This window comes from Pomacea canaliculata, linkage group LG4, assembly GCF_003073045.1.
Source record: "Pomacea canaliculata isolate SZHN2017 linkage group LG4, ASM307304v1, whole genome shotgun sequence".
Lineage (NCBI taxonomy): Eukaryota > Metazoa > Mollusca > Gastropoda > Architaenioglossa > Ampullariidae > Pomacea > Pomacea canaliculata.
This window is the reverse complement of record NC_037593.1, coordinates 3,367,966-3,386,056: the sequence shown is the minus strand read 5'-3', so window position 1 is coordinate 3,386,056 and position 18,091 is coordinate 3,367,966. Positions and strand designations below refer to the sequence as shown.

Sequence of the window (18,091 nt, the reverse complement as noted above, 5' to 3'; positions counted from 1 at the left end):
AGCGGCCCCCAGGGTAGAGTTTGTCATGGGAGATTATTCAAGGAAGTGTATGTGTGTGTTTAAGAGTGAACGTTCCTGGACTTCTGAATTTTGGGATGGAGTGTGTTGTCTGTGAGTTGTGTGTATTCCCCAGCAAAGCATGATGGTATGTATTTGGTGCCAGACATGCAGCACTGTTGTCTGTTTCCCTTTTGTCAATGAACTTGAGCTCGATGTGATGAAGAAGGAAAGACACGATGCCACATTTTCAACAGACACTACAGTTATGTTTGGTCTGTATACACAACAACCTCCACAGTGCAGCCTCGACTCAATGTTTTAATGTAAATTTAGATAAATAATAGTGTTTGAGATGGATGCATGGTGAAGTGAGTTTACCTACTGTGGATGAGTTTAAATACTCGGTGTCTTTTCGCACCACTGAACTTAGGTTTGTGACGGCACATCACAAGTAAAAGACTAAATAAAAGCTTCATTATCCATAATGCAAATGATACCCCGTCTAATAATTACTGTTTTCTTCAAAATAATTAATGCCCAGCTACAGCCAACTGTCCAGTTCGGATCAGAAACCCGGGAAAGCTGCGAGCTGTGAAATATTAACCTTTCTACAGAAATTTCTTGCTGTTGATTTTCGCACACCACATAATCCTGTACATAAAACAGTTCAACAGACATCCCCTCTCACGATAAATTCAACTGTCAACTGTACACACCACTGGATGAGGGTGTTGCAAGACGGATAACCAAAGCTGGCCCCCAAAAAATCTCTAAAGGTCAAAGTTAACTGGGTCACACACTGATGATTTTTGTAGCTTTTCAATCTTTTAGTATTTTATGGGTTATTATGCTGGCAGCCTTCTGACTACGATAACTTGAACACATTTATTTATTGCCCACAATGTAATTTATCCAACAACAAACACGCTTTGCAGGAAGAGACCAACACAAAGGTCAACGACCCTTAGAGAAACCCTTCGCTGTGACGTCACTGGAGTACAAGTGTCACTGTGGCGACCCACTCCTGTCTTTCTGGATGAGGTTCGTTGCATGACAGTGATCGATGCCAGCCATTTTGCATTGAAACTTTTCGTCAAACTGCTCGGTCTTCCTGTCACCACATCACAAAACAAGCATCGGCGACACAGGAAGACCAGCGAGATATATATATGTCTATACCTATATATCTACAGGCAACACTGGTGTGATGGATGTGCCTGACACAAGAGAATGACTCAAACATGTCATAAAGCGAACTTTTACAGCCGATGGTCATAAAATCCTTTTTTAAAACTTGTAAGAATGTGAGAGCAACAAAGATGCAGGATCTGACAGAAATAACATCCTACTCATAAAACGGAATGATTATTTTGTTATTGTTTTTAATTTATTTTCGAAGCTCGCCTACTTGACCTTTTGACTTGATTTTTTTTTCATTGTTGAGGCTGTGTTTAGAAGGAACATATAGAAGATTTGCACTTGGGGAGGGGGGAGTGGAGGAACATGAAGTGGAGGATGGAAAGGACGAGGAGAGGAAGAGGTTAGAGAGGTGTGGGAGGGGGTAGCTGCTTGTGTTGCTGGTAACTAACTAATGTTGATGTCAGCATACACAGATGTCCATGTATCTTTTCTATTTAATTGAACACTTACATCGCACAATGGTCTTTGAGGAACTTGGTAGACAACCCTTAGACATAATTGTTAAATATCAATGTTGCGTATTCGATATATTTGTCAAATAAGACAAGTTTGCTAATGCATCTATATTTTCAAGCATTGCCTGTTGGTTTCGGTTTCAGTTACATAACTTCTGATATCATTGCTGTTAAACACATTTTAATTTAGGAATAGTGTGAGTTCGGATCCATCATGGAAATCTTCAGCTCAATTTAAATTGCTACATTTGTGATTTCTGAAATAACAAGGTTTTAGACATGAAGTATGTCAGGTTGGAGTAAATTTGAAAGTTTAGACATGACAGTTATATACAGTCCTTTGCCAAACTTTTCATCCATGTGTATCCACTTCAGACTGCTCTTAGTCACGTATATAATATATTGTTAATGTCAAAACATAGAGAGCTCTGCATATTGTCACCAGGCTACAAAAGCAGGAAATAAATATATTCAAAAGAAAACAAATATAATATATCGAGGAATACCTATCAGGTTAAAAAGCTCTGCTTGAACCTGTTGACAGGCCATGAATATTTTCCTTTCCTTTCCTCGGGAGTGGGAGCTGGGGCTTGTGTTAACGAGGGACGACAGTTCGAACCCTGTTCTCGTCAGGGGAGATAAATATTTTTCTTTGCACACATTTGCTTCAGGCTGCGGTTTTCTCCCTTGTCTGTCTCATAATCCGTTGTCGATAGTGTTTACACGACCTCTTAGCAAAACCACTTATAAAACTAATGAATATTTCTACATATTGAAACGTCTCTGTAATGACTAAATAACTAAATATCGAAACTAAAAACCTACAAATACTAGATTTAAAAAAATAGCGAACACATGGTATCCCATCTCCCCACGTGACCTCCATAGTCAGCATTTGCAAGACCTTAGACCTGCTGTCTTCTTTGATAAAGGTCTCTCACTCACTCACACATTCGTCATCATCAGGTTACTCTGGGAATATATCGACCATCACAAGATCGGGTGCTTCACACTTTACAGCTTTGACAACTGGAAGCTGGCGAGGTAGTGTCAGGTCTGGTGTAGGTGGGGCGAGGTTGGAAAGCTTCACATATATTTAGCAGTCTCAGTTTTTGAATTGCAGACGATGCTTAGGAAAATATGAGACATGACCGCAGGAATGTCTAAAACATCAGTTAGCTTCAGTGTGGAAGACGTCCAGACAACGTTAGTTCTTCAGTTGGTAAATGGTGTTTGAAAAAAAAAATCCGTTGAAGATACGGACAGTACACGTTACTTCAGTTAACCTTTATTGCAAGTGTAGATAAAACAAGCAGAGTAAACAATATTTACATCAAGTTAGAAGCACATCATCATCAAAACAGATGAGGTAGATGCTTGTAGCAATGCCATCAGGGACGCAGTTTGCCATGATTTGCAAGAGAATGTATAAAAGTATGATACCATCTTCTTTCTTTTCCTCGGTTTTAAAGTTTACCTCGTCTAGGTTGGAGCGATTTATTTCGTTGTCTGATTTCAAAAATACCGTTAATGTGTCACCTCTCCGCTCCTCGCCACACCTGACAGTTACATCAGGCAGAGATCTTCATGGTCGCCAGCGTGAAGTGGTCCAGTCCCAAACTCATGAACGCCTCCCTCCTGCTTTGTGGGCGACCCGGCCTTTATATATCTCGACACACAGAGGATGCTTTGGGCATACAGTGAGTGTGGAGTCAGTCCCTCCCGTCTGCACGCTGCCCTCGCCGCTGCAAGTGCTCCTCGAGTTCCTGTCCTCCAGTAAAGCGACTCCTTCCCATTGCAATCCTATCAAGAGTTGTATTCAGATGTTTGGTGGTCATGGCCCCGAGGCGGTACAGCTTCAAAAGGATGGCCACGTCATTATTCCAGCGAAACGTCGCCACTGGAGAAAGGTTAAAGGGCGGATTCAGACACGAGGGGCAGCTCCACATCTCAGCAGAACGTCCACGAGCTTTTCACGGGCCGCCCTGTCTTCGGGCCACGAGGCTAAGGTCAGCGGCGTATTGCCCCTGTTGTCCTCCACCAGGACGTTGGCCCCGCACGTGACCAGCTGCTCAATGAAGGCATAGTACCCGGACTCGCAGGCAGCATGCAGCGGGCTTTTCCCCATCCAATCTCTTGCGTCCACATTCACCGAAGGTTGCTGCAGCAGGAGGGACACGCAGCTTTTAAAGCCGTTGTCATGATTCAGTGTGTTAAAGCAGCGGATGCGAAGGGATGGCGGCGTGTCTAACTGCAAATTAAAGAGGATGTGAAGAGCCGTTCTACCCAGCTCGTGACAACGTTCAGTCACCCTGCCGTTGACGTCAGCACCCAACTAAGGAGGACCTTCATAGCTTTCTGGTCACATTTCTTGACTGCGGTATGAAGAGGCAGGTAGCCTGACCGTCGGGTACGTCCAACAGCAGTCTGTGTTGACTTTCCGAGAGGATTTCAGACAGGTCAACGCTGCGTTTAACTGCCAGGTGCAAAGCAGTCCCTGGCTGTTGATCTCCCCGTCATACCGAGCTCCGTACGAGGGAAGCAGGAGATGCTGTAGGAGGTGATCGCCCAACGCAAGCCGACCCCGCAGAAACACTCTCTCCTGCTGTCGACTGTGGCTGCCTCCAGGTTGAGGTCGGCTCCGGACTTCACCAACATGTTTGCAATGGTGGCGGCACGGCGCGTGGCCCTGACGAGGGCAACGTGTAAAGGAGTCAAGGCGAAGTGTCGGTTGTGCAACGTGGTGAACTGCCCGGCATTGACCTCAGAGCCCTCATCCAGCAACAGCTCCACGACCTGCGGGTCATCGCTCACAGCCGCGAGGTGCAGGGCCGTGAGTCCATCTTTGTTACTGGCCGTCACTAACTTCTTGCGGTCTTCTTCGTCCTGACACATCAACAAAAGGAGGGCAACCATGGTCCTGGCAGAGCCCGAGGCAGCGGCCAGTATGAGGGTGGTGTTGTCTCGGCTGTCCCTGGCGTGAATGTCAGCTGACTCCTTCTCCAACATCATTGTGGCCAGGTCCTTCTGGCCAAAGAGACAGGCCAGGTGTATCGGGTAGCAGGTGTAAGGCTCTGTGCAGCACCAAGGGATGTGAGTCACCTGGGCCACTAACGACGAGGGTATCTTATCCAGCTGAACGGGTATCTGGGAGTGTGGATCGAGGGTTTCTAGGAAAGACCAGTCTGAAAACAAACGGCAGTGAAAGAGTCGTGCTATTCGCATCATACAGCATAATATATAGTCCACAGTAACTAATGTGTTTAAAGCTACGAATACATGTAGCCTAACTAAACACTACATCTAACCTACCGAGAAAAAAGCCGGAAACAGAAGACTCGTCAAAAAGGATTCTTCAAAAACCACAAGACATAATAACCTCGACCAACATTAAACATAAAAAATACATAACAAATCAAACCCTACAAAAGAAAAAAAAAAACACAAACAAACAAAAAAACTTAACAAAACAGCCATACCAAAAACTTGAAACACAAACCTGTCACAAAACTGCCAAAGCAAAACAAAACAACCACCAACAAGAATATTTTGCTGTGACTTACTGTGACATGATATTAGTCACGTGTGCAGCAGATGTGATGTTGATATTTCTGCAATTCATTAACCATTCACTTTTTCAAATTTTAAAGAAATGAAGTTAAAAACCAAGTAACAGCCAATACATACCGTTGTAAAAGCGGTACAACATGGCGGCTGCTACTCTCGGGGTTGACAGCACAACGTGGAACTGCCCGGATCTGAAACAAACATCAGAATAAAAGCAAAATGTTTTTGTCCTACATGCGCAGAAAAACGCGCCAAGGACCCCGCGCGAGAGAAAGGCAAAAAAGGTGAAGAAGAGGGGAGACAAGTCAAAGGGATGTCCGGTCCCGAAGAGAAGAGACCTGTGAAGGTCCTCCGAGCAACTGACGCGCGACGACAGCGCCGAGGGTCAGGGTTCTTGGGCTCGGATAGGGTTACACAATGGCCGCGTGAACTGTCCCTTGATCCTCCTCAACCGCGCGCACACACCCACCGACAGACCTGCACAGGACGGGAAGCGCAACATGGACTACAACACCATCGCCGACACGCGACATTATATTATTTCTTCTTTTTATGCCACCTCCACCTTTAGTGAGACCACACATAACTGACGGTTGACCAGTGTGCTGCAAAATGCGATTTCAAATATTCATGTCAGAGGGAGGACCTCCATCACACGGACACACTCTCTGTTGCTAAATGAGCTTTTCTCTCTTTGCACAATCCACAAAGTTGAAGAGGTCTGTGCTCGCACGTGCCTCCACCTGTCAGCTAACACCTCACTTAAAGTTAGTGACGGGGCTATTCGTGTGAGAGGGAGGACCTGCTCTGCAAAAATAGACAAAACGATTTGTTGTCACAGTTGTCATGAGGATCCTAATATTGAAAAGCAGTTAGCTATAAATACATTTCTACCTTGAAATTACTTGAAATTACTTGCCCTTGTTCTAGACCTTTCTCTTGACTGTTCTTCCTTTCCTCTGTAGCGACTGTCCCACGTGGGCCTTCTGTACAGAAAAGTCTAGTTGACTGTTGCGACCAATCCGCAACGCGGCAAAGCGCGGTTTGACCCTTGAACCTAAACTGTCACGTGACTTATGTTTGCTGATTGGTTGGTTTGTTCAGTAGTGCTGCCACCTTACGGCGATTACTCAATATGTGGGAGATTACTCAATATGAAGAGCGAGGAGGACCTGCCCTGAAGGCCTGTGAGGCGCTAAGAATGGTCTGTGGAAGTTGACCACCTCACAGGTAAAAAACAATATCAAGTAGTGGGATTGGTGGTAACACGCGTATTGGCGCAAAACACAGCCAAGATTTAAATATGAAACAGGTACCGTCTGCATTAAAACCAAAATCCTGCACCTGTCATACTTTCCTTTCTGTTCCCAAAGTCGCCAGGCTGTCTACAGGACATAAGTCATTGAGTCAAAGGTCGCACCTGCCAAAAGTAACTTACTGGCGTGTAAGGGTGGAAAGAAATGAGGTGGGTGAGGAGAATGCTATCTTCTGGGTATATCTCGCAATTTCTCTTCCACTGACTTTCTTTTCCATCTTTTATTAGGTCACAAGTTAAAGGTCATGCTTCAGTGTAGTCACAGCTTCGCGTCAGAGTTGCAGGTGACTAAAGCAGGACAGGTAAACATCTCTTTGAAGAACGTGGAAGACCTTTATCACCAGCCCTGATTATAGGACACAACAGACTTCTGTCTCTAGTTTTAACTGTTGATTTGCCTGTGTCCATAGCGACAGTTAGAGTCTGAGAAAGCTGGACATGACAATGCCCTGCATGACCTGATGACACTGTTTGTCTCTCACCGTGTGTTGTGTAGTTCTCAATGAATGGGATTATTTTCTCGTTATTATGTAGTAACCTTACAAGGACTGCGAAAGTGCCGACACTTAGGGTTTATACCTGTGGGTCGTGGACAAGCGACGGACCGATTACGCAATGAAAGGGAGCGCTGGTGCCAGGTCAGAGGTCATGTGGAGCAGACAGCCAGCCAAGCGCGACCAAGCGTGTCAACAGCAGGGAGGAGAGTTACATCGAATAATTCTCTCATACCTATCAGTAGGACACGAGGGAGAGATTAGTCGCCTGTCCACGGGTGGCCGGTCGCTGATATTTTGTGTAAAGGTCAAAGGTCTCAGTGAAGGAAAAAAAAAAGTTGGGAAGCGTGACGTCAGCGCTCAGCAAGCCTCGGTTTCAAACTTTGCCAGGTGTGAGACTTGTTCTGGCGCTGAGTTCAAAACTATAAAGGGATGCATAAAGTTAAGAGTGACAGAAGCAAGATAAAGGCCGCCAAAGGCTTGTCACATGTGGACAGTGAACGGTGGTTGGTTAAACACAATTTCTGGTCATGTATACAAACAATGTAAAAACTCGAGATCGTATGGCGGTGCCGCACATTACTACACATGACACAGACGGTAGGAGCAGCTCGTGGTGTATGTAACCGAGTGATGAGGGTGTGGTGTGTCAGCAAACTGTTTCCCACACACTCAGACCGATGCCAGAAATAGTCAGCGACTGGTTTCTAATGAACGGGTGTGAACAACGGCCACCCTGCATCCTGTCACAGCGAGTTCGTCGTCAGAGATGGTTAAACCCCAAGAATGTCTTTTCTCAACTTCGTATCCGCAGTACGTCTGTCCTTTTCTGTCTGTCCAGCTGGTTGATTTAGTAGATAAGTGCTTCTACCCTGAGATGATTTCACAGTACAGGGGGGGGGGGGAAGAAGGGGAGAGCAAGCCTCAGTACCCAGAGACAACCACCGTCGCCCAGCCCTACGGACAGGTGTCACAAGCGAGTGCTTTAACCACTACACTAGAGTACAGAGTGTATAGAGTGTACTACAGTGTGTATACAGAGGTTTATTTACCATCCGACAGTCAACAGTCTGGAGAGCTGTGTTGTTTCCTACAGTCTGTTGTCATATCGGGGAACAAACAAGGGCAAGAGCTCGGAGTTCGAGGTTTAGTGCCGTGTGACGAGGACACCACGTGTCGCCCTGTGAATGACGTCAGCAGACATAACAAACTGTGGTGCGTGCTGTAGGTCAGTAAGTGTGTGTCGACAGCTCGACAAACAGTGAGTTTCCTTTATAAGCATTATATATTGTGTATCATTGTAAAAAAATGTGTTCAAATATGTGCGTGCGTGTGTGTATTCGAGTGTTAGTGTGTGTGCGTGTGTGTGCTGTGGTGATTATACTAATTATTTAGTAATGAGCTAACCATTTATATCACGTGGGCGACCAAAGAGAGATGACACGTGCAGACAGGTACAGTCTACCCTCTTTTCTTAATATCTTCTGAAGAGAGATCTGTGTGTGTGTGTGTGCGTGTGCGAGAGTGAATGCATGTTTGTGCATTTTTTTCTTGTTATATATTTGTTTATTAAGTAAAAACAAAGATATTCAAAATATTTACAGATATTGACAATGAAAGTATTCAAAAATAGTTTGTTTGACAACATCAAACGGACGAAAATGTCGCCGCAGGTCTCTGTTCCTTTTCCTTTGGGTCTGGTTTCTCGACGGGGGATGGAGGGGCGCGTTGTTTCCTTTCGAGGTGCGTGGAGTGCATGGGGTGCGAAGGGGATTTTCTGGCCCTGTTGCCGCTGTAGTTCACATGAGGTTACCCCCAAACTCGTGGTAGTGTCCTCTGGCAAGGTGTGTGTCTTTCCTCGGTCTGAGGCTCATCCTGGAGGTGAAGACTTCTGCTGTCTGATGATGCTACAATGTCTGTAGAGGTGTGGCTTGTTTCTCAGTGTCCATCTTGCCTGCTTGTGTTCTGTGAAGACGACGGTTGATAGGGTGGATGGGAGGGTGTGGAAGTCTAGTGTGGGGGTTGTGTTTGCCAGCTTGTTCGTCAGTGTGGACAGTTGCTTGCGTGTTCGTTGTGTGTGTGTGTGTGTGGAGTGGAGGAGGATGTGCTCTGTTGTCTTCGTTTTGGCAGAAAGCAAACATCTTGTGATCAGTTGTGTTTCTGAGGTGAAGGGTGTAAACCACTGGGAGCACGTGGTGTGCTGTGTTGAAGGAGAGTCAAGGGTGCTTGAGTCCACGTCTTTGCCATTGAGTTGTTTGAAGGTGTGTGCGAAGTTTATTTGTGGCAAGGTCCGGAGTCCTCTTGGGGGATTCATGCCTTTGGTTACAAGTGCTTGATATAGGGCCTTTGCTTTTGTGTCTGAGTTCAGGATGAACTTGGGGTCTGGAAAAATTATTTTTGTCAGGAGTCGATGCCATATGTCGTCCTGTGAGACCTCACCGAAAGGCACACCGAAAATTGTTAGTTTGTCTCTCCATGTAATGTCTAGGGCTAGTCTCTGTCCCTCCTCCATTTCCCTACGAGCATGCCTTGGTTTTTGTCAGGTTTAGCTTGGCGCCGGAGCTATTCAAATTTTCAACATTCGATTTTAGTGTACCTTTGTATCAAAGGTCGCGGGGTTCTTTAATCAAATTAGACCTTCTTCTCTCTCCTAGATAATGACACTGGCTATTTTTAGATCATCTACTCTCACGCAGTGAAATGAAATGTGAAAGTGAAGCAGCGACTAACTACAGCAATGACCGACTGTGAATATCCAGTCACAAACAAATCACACTATTTAAAAGACGAAACAATGTTTTTTTGCTCATCTAGTGATGTTCTAAACTCAAGAACAAATTTTCACAGTTTGTTTGACAGGAAGAGAATTGTCACAAGACTACGAGACAGTCCCAGCAGCTCGCCCAGGCTGGAATACACAGAACTTGGTTCGAGAACCACAGACACCCTTGCCAGACGATCTACATTTTACTATAATACTTAATATACTGCATCTTAATAAATTTTGTGTATTCACTTTTACAACCAGCAGAATCCGGTTTTTATAAATACAATAATTAATTCTTTATTTGGAAACATTGCGTTTCTTAAACATAAAATTTATTTCGACAATTACAAAGAAAAGAGTCTATTTAATGTTATAAAAAAAGTAGTGTCAAGTCTCTATGGTGTGGATGAGAGAAGAGTGGAGATATAGTGATATTTTTAGTGTGGGATGTGTTTGTGCATGCTCAGTACATATTTAATCTCGTCTGCCTAAAAAAATTAGTTTCCTTTTTCCAGATAAACAGTAAACATGCCTGTTTACCTCGAGGTGAGAGACAAGCTCGGCATTGACATGAGGTTTGAAAATGGAGGCGACATTTGGTTTCCTCCCTTCCCTATGATCAAAGATTACCGGCAACACATCAAAGACCTGCGTAACCTGGAACTCCGTTACGATGACAAACGATGTCAGTGTGGAGGGTTTTCCCAAGACAGGTAGGTGTCGCCTTCTCCTGTCTTCACCACAGATTAATCTTTGAACGAACAGAAGAAAGATTTTACTCAAAGCCGGCAGTCTACTAACATTTCACTGAACTCGACAGACCACGTACTTCGAGAGAGACTAAGAAAGCCAGAAGTTAGGGCGAAACTCGAGTGAGTGCAAAGTTCGTGAACTCCAGTGACGTCACACTTTATCACCTTCCTGTTTGCGTCTCGCAGGATCTCACTGGCACCAAGAGATCCTGCACAGGCTACTGGCCGGATCGCCGGAGTTTGTCCGTAAATCAGAGGCTAAAGAGTTCCTGGACTTTTCTCCGAAGGACGAGTTACTGCCCCCTGACCATCCCCGTGTACTTTTCACTCATGTCCGGTAAGTAAGAAATAATTAAAATTTAAAGTAATTTTTAAAGTGTTTTTAGTAATTTTTTCTTAAAGCGATGTAAGCTGCTTGGTTTGGTTGAAGGACCCCTTGGGGCAGATACAGAAGTTGGACAGGTTCCTGGGTCTCAACAGGGGCAGAGAACTGTGTGAGCGCATCGCGGAAGCTTGCAAGTTCTCTAACATGAAGGCGGTCAAAGAAGCGCATATGCCGAGTGAGATGAAAAGAAAAATATGGAAGGAAAACGCACCAGGCTTCTACAGGAAAGGTGCTTAGTGATAATGAGCCAAGGATGTTTGTGTTTTAAATTAACACTAGACTCGAGATCCACACATTTCTACCTTTGTAGAGGGTACAGGTGTCCATTAGGGATTTGTGGATTTTCTATTGCCTATAGAATTTAAGAAAATAAATTTTGTTTTAAACTAAAGAATATTTTAAGTTATAAAGAAATTTATAGTGAAAATTTTAGCGACACTGTCAGTAATCACATAATCATGTGACAGAGTTATCCGTTCAGTAGTTCATTAGAAATGTAGGAAAATGTTATCCGAAACTTATAGATATACAATACACAGTTATTCCAGACTTGTATCAATAGCCCAGCCTTACAAGGCGCACGGAGCTATTCCAGACTGCTACAGACAGATGTGAGGGAAGTAGAGGAAGGATAAGAGTTAAGGGGATTAACACAAAAAGAAAAAAATCCAATTAATTTGTTTTTCGTTCTAGGTGATTTCAGAGACTGGAAGAACTGGTTCATTGTTGGGGATGGCACACAAGTCACCAGACTGCGTCCCACACGTGTCCTTTCTTACAACGGATGACAAAGACCAGTAGGTGGGCTTACAATTCTCTCTTAGTCGGGAGTTTGTGTTGATTGTAGGCGAGAGCAGTAAAGTCCACCAAACTCAAATCAAGACATGTAAATGACTATAGACCATAAATAACACATCGTTGTCATAAACGACTCTCGACCTTCCCGTAATCCAATCTCTATAAACAAAAGTTACTTCAGTAGTTCAATATATACACGTCCGTGGTATGATAGCATGGGGCTGTTACAAACTAAATCCTGCAGGCCAACAGTCTTTCTTATTATAGTGTTAATTCTTTGCGGTGAAAAGGCCTGCTTACCTGCATAAAGAGTAAAATATGGCTGACTTAGTTTCATTTACTCTTCTGCGCCTATGCTCCGTAATGTCTGTTAATCGGTCTGATAGTCCTTCTCCAAGTTGGTTAGAGCTAGTGAAACACGTGGAAAACTTTATCGGGAATGAGGATGCCGCAAACTGAAAGTAAAATTTGCTGAGAATGGTTTATCGTATTCGTAGCTCTGTTCTAAATCGATCAACTGAGCAGATTGTGTATGTTCCACGTGTCTCATTAACAACTCCACAATTGATTGTAATAGCTTTGTCAAAGGTGCGTAACTCCTGCTGAGTGGTGGATGGTCGGTGACTAGAGTTACCTCCCGTACACTAATGCGCGAAAGTTGCTTCCGTTGATTTACCTGTTGTGTCAATGACACGAAGTTGGTAGGTAAGCTTGATTAATTAGGATCTGTAGTCGGGTGTATGTGTTTTGACTATTCTAAACAGCAGTGCAGTGTATAAAATGGTACAATAATGAGTTAGTGGACATTACAGTAGTCATATGGAGTACGACGATTCCATGGAGCTCATTATGATTAATCGCTAATAACATTTCCTGCAGACTAGTGTCAGTAAGCGTGGGTGACACCAATTGCGTTTGTTTTTAAAGAAACAGACCTTTTCCTGGCGACTCTGACCTTTATCTAATAGGCAGATCTCTTCCATAAGGCGTGAGCAAGAGAGAACAGCGAGCGGTAGAAGTGCAGTATTTTAGTTGTGACTGATCAATACAGGTCTGGTGACACTTGCTGACCCGTGTTGATTCATTGCTGTGCTGCCACGTGCGTTCTTACAAACATAAATCGTTAAATATTTTTTATTTATTGTCATTATTATTTTTATGGATCTTGATGTTAAAAAAATTCATATCTATAGTATACACACACACTTAATTATAGGGTTAATTTGTTTTTTATGATGATAGTGAAATATTTTTGTAATTCGTTGGTTTTTTATCTTTAATTCATAATTATGTACTTCTACTCCTCTACATCCTTCACCGACAGTATAAGTATGGTGAAAGGGAGGGCTGGTAGGTAAATGTATTTGTACTACTATGTGCCATGGAAATCTGTTGTTCCAAACTGTATATCATCTCTTGAACTGCTCTTTAAAATCAGTTTAACTATTTTGTGTATTATGTTTGCAGAGCTATATGTCAAAAATAATTGACCTGTTTTATTGTTTTCTTTAGGGATAGATGGCTGTGTATGTATGTGCATATGCGATAGGATAGGCCTGATTATTCTTTCTTTTGTTTTCTCTCTCCCATCATTAGGTCATATTTCGAGTGCAGTTTCATTAGGCCAATAAACTTGTTCTTATTCTTAATCTTTGACTAAAATAACATAAAAATAATGGACAGATTTTTCCATTCTTACTTGTAGGGATCCTACCTACTTGACAGGATGGATGCATTTTCAGGAACCCCTGAATATCGCTCCACCTCCAAGCAGCCACTGAAGGAAACTCTTTTACTGGCTGTAACCTTCTTCTTCATCTTCACTCCATTCCAAGCCCTTCAGAATCTGCAAAGCAGTCTCAACCAACATGAAAGTCTGGGAATCTTGTCACTGGCCTGTGTGTATGGCGCCTCATTTCTTATCAGTTTTGTGACACCAGCCATCATGTACAATGCTGGAATCAAGCCATGCATGGTAGCATCTTGGATTGGCCACACTCTGTATGTCATGTGCAATTTTTATCCAGCATGGATGACTTTGGTTCCTGGTTCCATTGTTGTGGGGCTAATTACATCCCCAATGTGGGGCTCCTTGGAGACTTATCTCTCGACGTTAGCATGTGTAGATGTGGAGCTTCATGAGAAACAGAAGAAAAAAGGCATGAACACTTTGCATGCAGCCTTCAGCCGCATAAATGGCATCTTTCATTCCATTTTTGTTGGCAGCCAGGTTGCAGGAAATCTGATTTCCTCAGCTGTTCTTTTCTTCTCCACACACAAGCCAATAGCAGCAAAGGATGATGGAGTCATCTGTGGGTCTGGCTACTGTCCAAGCGCAGGTGAGGGGCATCGCATTCCACGACCAGAACCACACATCATTTATGTTCTCCTTGGTGTGTTCCTGGTGTGTGATGTGATAGGATTGACTGTTGGGATTCTGGGAATACCTAGACTACATCAACCACAATACACAGGACGTGAGGTGTGCAGAAAGCTAAAGTCATACTGGCATGGATTCACCCAGCCTAAATTGCTGCTTCTTGTTCCTCTGTTTGCTGCCCACGGCTACATCTTTACCCTGCACATTGGAATGTTCACAGAGGTGAGGGGAGTAAAATAACAGATTCTTGATTTATTATAAAATTTAGGTTTGCTCAGTCTTAATATCAGTGAAGACCAGTTCTAAATAATGTCAAATGTACTATGTGCTCTGTACAATTTTTAATGAAAAATACATTTTAGAATTTGCATTTGAATTTAAGTGAAGATAAGTTTTTTCCTTTGCGCTTAACAAGATGGTGTTTACCTCTTTTACCATTTCACATAATTCTTTTAATGCATAATTAACAGGCTTTTATCAGCTGCACACTGGGTCTTCACATGGTTGGCTATGTCATGGCCGTGTGGGGTCTGACAACAATGTTGTCGTCAGTGTTGCTGGGGTTTGCAGCACGCTACACTGGAAGACCACTGCTGTGTACGTTTGCTGCAGTGGTGGACATGACCATAATGCTTACCCTGTTGTTATGGAAACCTCATGGGAGTCGTCTTCCTGCCTTCTTCGCTCTTGCAGCACTAATGGGGCTTGTGGATGGTGTGTGGATGGTTCAGATGAATGGTAAGATGATTCAGCTAGAGTTACATCCCTTCTTATCTCTAATGACATGTATAATTTCAGCAGTCCCTCTATGATGTTTCTATCGGTCAACCTTGCTTCTTTTTTAAGTAAGCAATATTCTCTCTGTGTTCTTTCTGGTATTACTCTGTCCACTACTCTTCTGTCTGTTCTTTTTCTTCCTTGGCTAGAGAGGACGTGTGACTGCATTTAAACACTCAGCAGTAAATGGTGGAAGTGATGCTAGTTTGACTGGGAGAGGGTTGGACAAAGTTTGTGTTTAGGTATTCAGTGTTACTGTTAGTCTTGCTGGTGTGGGGTTGCTGTGGCGCTAGTGGTCATACAGTGGTAAATAACAGATGGCAAGTCATAAAGTGTAAACATAATTTGCAGAATTCTTTTTGTTCTTGTTGATGAGTGTTTACAGTGTTAGCTGACTAGATAAAATGCAGAAGAGTGTGTGATTAGAATTATCTCATCGTGAGTTCCAAACATTCCAGTGTTCATAGCAGTGAGCGCAGGCTAGTGCAATGGGTTAAGATTCTGCAAGACAGTCACTTACATTTCTAGTGCTACAGAGTAAGAACTGTTGCAAAACTGCAAAATTCTTGATAGAATCCGTTTCGTTGTTGGGACAATTTTGTTGCCTCACTTTGTCACACAAATTATAAAGGAAACTTGTTAGAGACCAATAACTGCCTGTAAATATTCTAGAGGACAGACTTGGTTTGCAAGGATCTCTGTGTGAAAAAAACCCTGGCATTTTCAGTCCTTATCCATGCTTAAAGGTCTCGTGATCTGTAGTTTTTGCTTGAATGAATAAGTAAGAAGTATGCACAGACATCAAGCTTGTATATGGATGTTATCCCTGTTACTACCAGTGGGATTATAGGTTAATTAGGTGTTTGTGTGGACAAGCATAACATCAACAGCATGGCCCATTTCTGTGCAAAGTAATGTTTGTATTCTTATATCTCAAGAACAGGCAGGAAGTTTCCACCCAGATTTTTGGAAATAGTAATTTTTGCTGATAAGCCTTTAAAACAAAAAACAAAAAATATTGGGCCTCGCTTTCAGGATTTACAATCTCTCTCTTTATCTTTTTTTTTTTTTCAAGCCATCACTCTGACTGTTATATTCTGTTGTGTTCTTACATAAATTATAAAAAATAGGATGTGCATGTCAATAAGTGAAGAAGTTATTAGTGTTTCACACCTATTTACCTATTTTTCAGCCATGATAGCAGTCATGTTTCCAGCCATAGTGGATTCTGTCTTCCCAGCCAAATCAACATGGCACAGCCTGACAGTGGCAGCCTCCTTTGTCGTCTCCAAGTTCGTGTGCCCAGGAACTCGCATCGTTATAGGCATGGGCATTCTGGGAACTGGCTATCTAAGTTACCTGGCTGCAGAAATTATACATCGCCGAAGTTTAAGGATGTTTCGTCGAGAAGACCATGAATATGCTCTGTTGAATATTACAGAAGACATGGAGCTGTCAAGCAAAGAACAAGAGAACAGGGGTCCTGATATGGAGGGGGCAGAACAAGAAGAGACAGAGTTCAATACCGACAGTTTAACTGAAAGGGTTCTGTTTAAAACAACCACGTAAAGCACCTTGTATGTTTTAATAAGGGTATTATCCATGACATTTATGATAAAGAAGTATAGATATTTAAATGCACCAATTTCAGAGAGGAAAAGCTAATCTTTTTTCACATTTCTTCCATATCTGGATGTCAACATTCCAATGTTGTGACTTTTACCGAGGGTTTTGTGTATGTGATTGTTGTAAAGAAGCTTGTGTGTGATTAAGCGGTTGTTAAATTGTATACGGTGTTTGTTATTTTAAAAGATTTCATTATTCTATATCTATATTCTTTACCTTCAATTTAAATCCTGTGAACAAATAAATTTCTGAGGAACATTATACAGTGGAACCTCGGTTAACGAACTTAATCCGTTCTGGAAAGCTGTTCGTTATCCGAAATGTTCGTTATCCGAAACAATTTTTTCCATAAGAAATAAAGGAAATAGATTTAATTGGTTCCCAGCCCCTGTTGACTTGCTAATATTTGAAAGTTACAGGCTATAAAGGTATTTGTTTTAATGAGAACAGTTATAATGCAATATAAATGGAGTTAAATAAACATAAAAACATTAACGAAAGCATTTAAACATCAGGAAACTTTCCGTTTTGACGGCGTTGTTGGAAGCAGGTGTGGGGAGGAAGGAGTGGAATTACTGCTTTGATTCCCCCTCCATGAGCACACGTGACATTGTAAAATCGGGGTGACTTCCCTTTTCTGTAGCTTTGAGGTTAAAGGAAAAAAACTTGTCCAGTGTCTGTTGCTTCTGCCTTTTTTGTAAAACACTTCGGTAATACGACATCACAGATCCGACAGACGCATGCCACCTTCATACTTTGAAATCATTTCCTTTTTCAATTCATTTGTTGGCCTCTTCCTTGTCATTACCTCACTACTATTAATTGCTCTTAAACTTCTTTGGAGCCATGATTGAGGATTGTCTTATTAAAATCAAGCACAAAAATCACTAAATAAGAAGAATGCGCATAGATAAGGAACGACCGATGGTAACTGTGTCTCGAGCGCGAATGATGACATGCTGGTCGGTCACGTGTGGTTCACGTGGCTGTTCGTTATCCGAAATTTTGTTCGCTATCCGAGACAAATTTTTAACGAAATTTTTGTTCGTTAACCGAAATATTCGTTATCCGAGGCGTTCGCTAACCGAGGTTCCACTGTAATTTGATTCTTTTCATTAAATGAGCTTTTAGAAGTTAGTGTTGTAGCAGTCTTTGTAACAAAATCATAAATTGATTTTTGCCTAAGATGAAGTTATAAACAACTTGAAATCGATTAACAGTTAAGGATAAAGACCTTAGGAATTATCTCCGTGTCAGAAACTGATGTCTACAAATCTGACAGCAAGTGAGGTCAGTAAAACTGCCAGCCTAATCCCCACAGCTTTACAGGGAAAGCACGTGAGGTGGCAAAATGATGTGAGATAAACCCTGACTCGGTCTGGCTGTCTCTACATCGATTACTGGAATATTAAGGTGTCAACAGGTTGGTTTGTCTGGCTGTCTCTACATCGACTACTGGAAAATGTATTTAAGGTGTAAACTTCGTAGTGCAGAAAAGAAACAGTTCAATCGTTGAGGTGAGAAAAACTAGCTGCAATCATGTTTATAGGTCCGAACAAGTTTGTGATAAAACTA

At 42.6% G+C, this 18,091-nt stretch overlaps 2 protein-coding genes across 5 annotated transcripts; one reads left to right on the top strand and one right to left on the bottom strand.

The window, feature by feature from the left end:
- Positions 1-3,579: 3,579 nt before the first annotated feature.
- On the bottom strand, positions 3,580-6,755 carry LOC112561427 (ankyrin-3-like). Its single transcript, XM_025233923.1, has 4 exons — positions 6,661-6,755; positions 5,343-5,413; positions 4,239-4,840; positions 3,580-3,906 (listed from the first exon to the last, which is right to left on the bottom strand). The coding sequence occupies exons 1-4, from the start codon at positions 6,753-6,755 to the stop codon at positions 3,580-3,582; spliced, it is 1,095 nt and encodes a 364-aa protein (XP_025089708.1).
- Positions 6,756-10,205: 3,450 nt separating this feature from the next.
- On the top strand, positions 10,206-16,777 carry LOC112563055 (protein unc-93 homolog A-like). 4 transcript variants are annotated; one of them, XM_025236759.1, is made up of 7 exons: positions 10,206-10,511; positions 10,737-10,887; positions 10,981-11,164; positions 11,629-11,732; positions 13,439-14,335; positions 14,584-14,851; positions 16,083-16,777. In XM_025236759.1, exons 5-7 carry the CDS (start codon positions 13,460-13,462, stop codon positions 16,457-16,459), a joined length of 1,521 nt encoding a protein of 506 aa, XP_025092544.1. In that variant the 5' UTR covers positions 10,206-10,511; positions 10,737-10,887; positions 10,981-11,164; positions 11,629-11,732; positions 13,439-13,459; the 3' UTR covers positions 16,460-16,777. The 4 variants fall into 4 exon arrangements, with proteins under 4 accessions (XP_025092544.1, XP_025092543.1, XP_025092541.1 ...); XM_025236758.1 differs by having other exon boundaries at positions 11,629-11,736; XM_025236756.1 differs by lacking the exons at positions 10,206-10,511; positions 10,737-10,887; positions 10,981-11,164; positions 11,629-11,732 and adding an exon at positions 12,363-12,438.
- Positions 16,778-18,091: the final 1,314 nt, after the last annotated feature.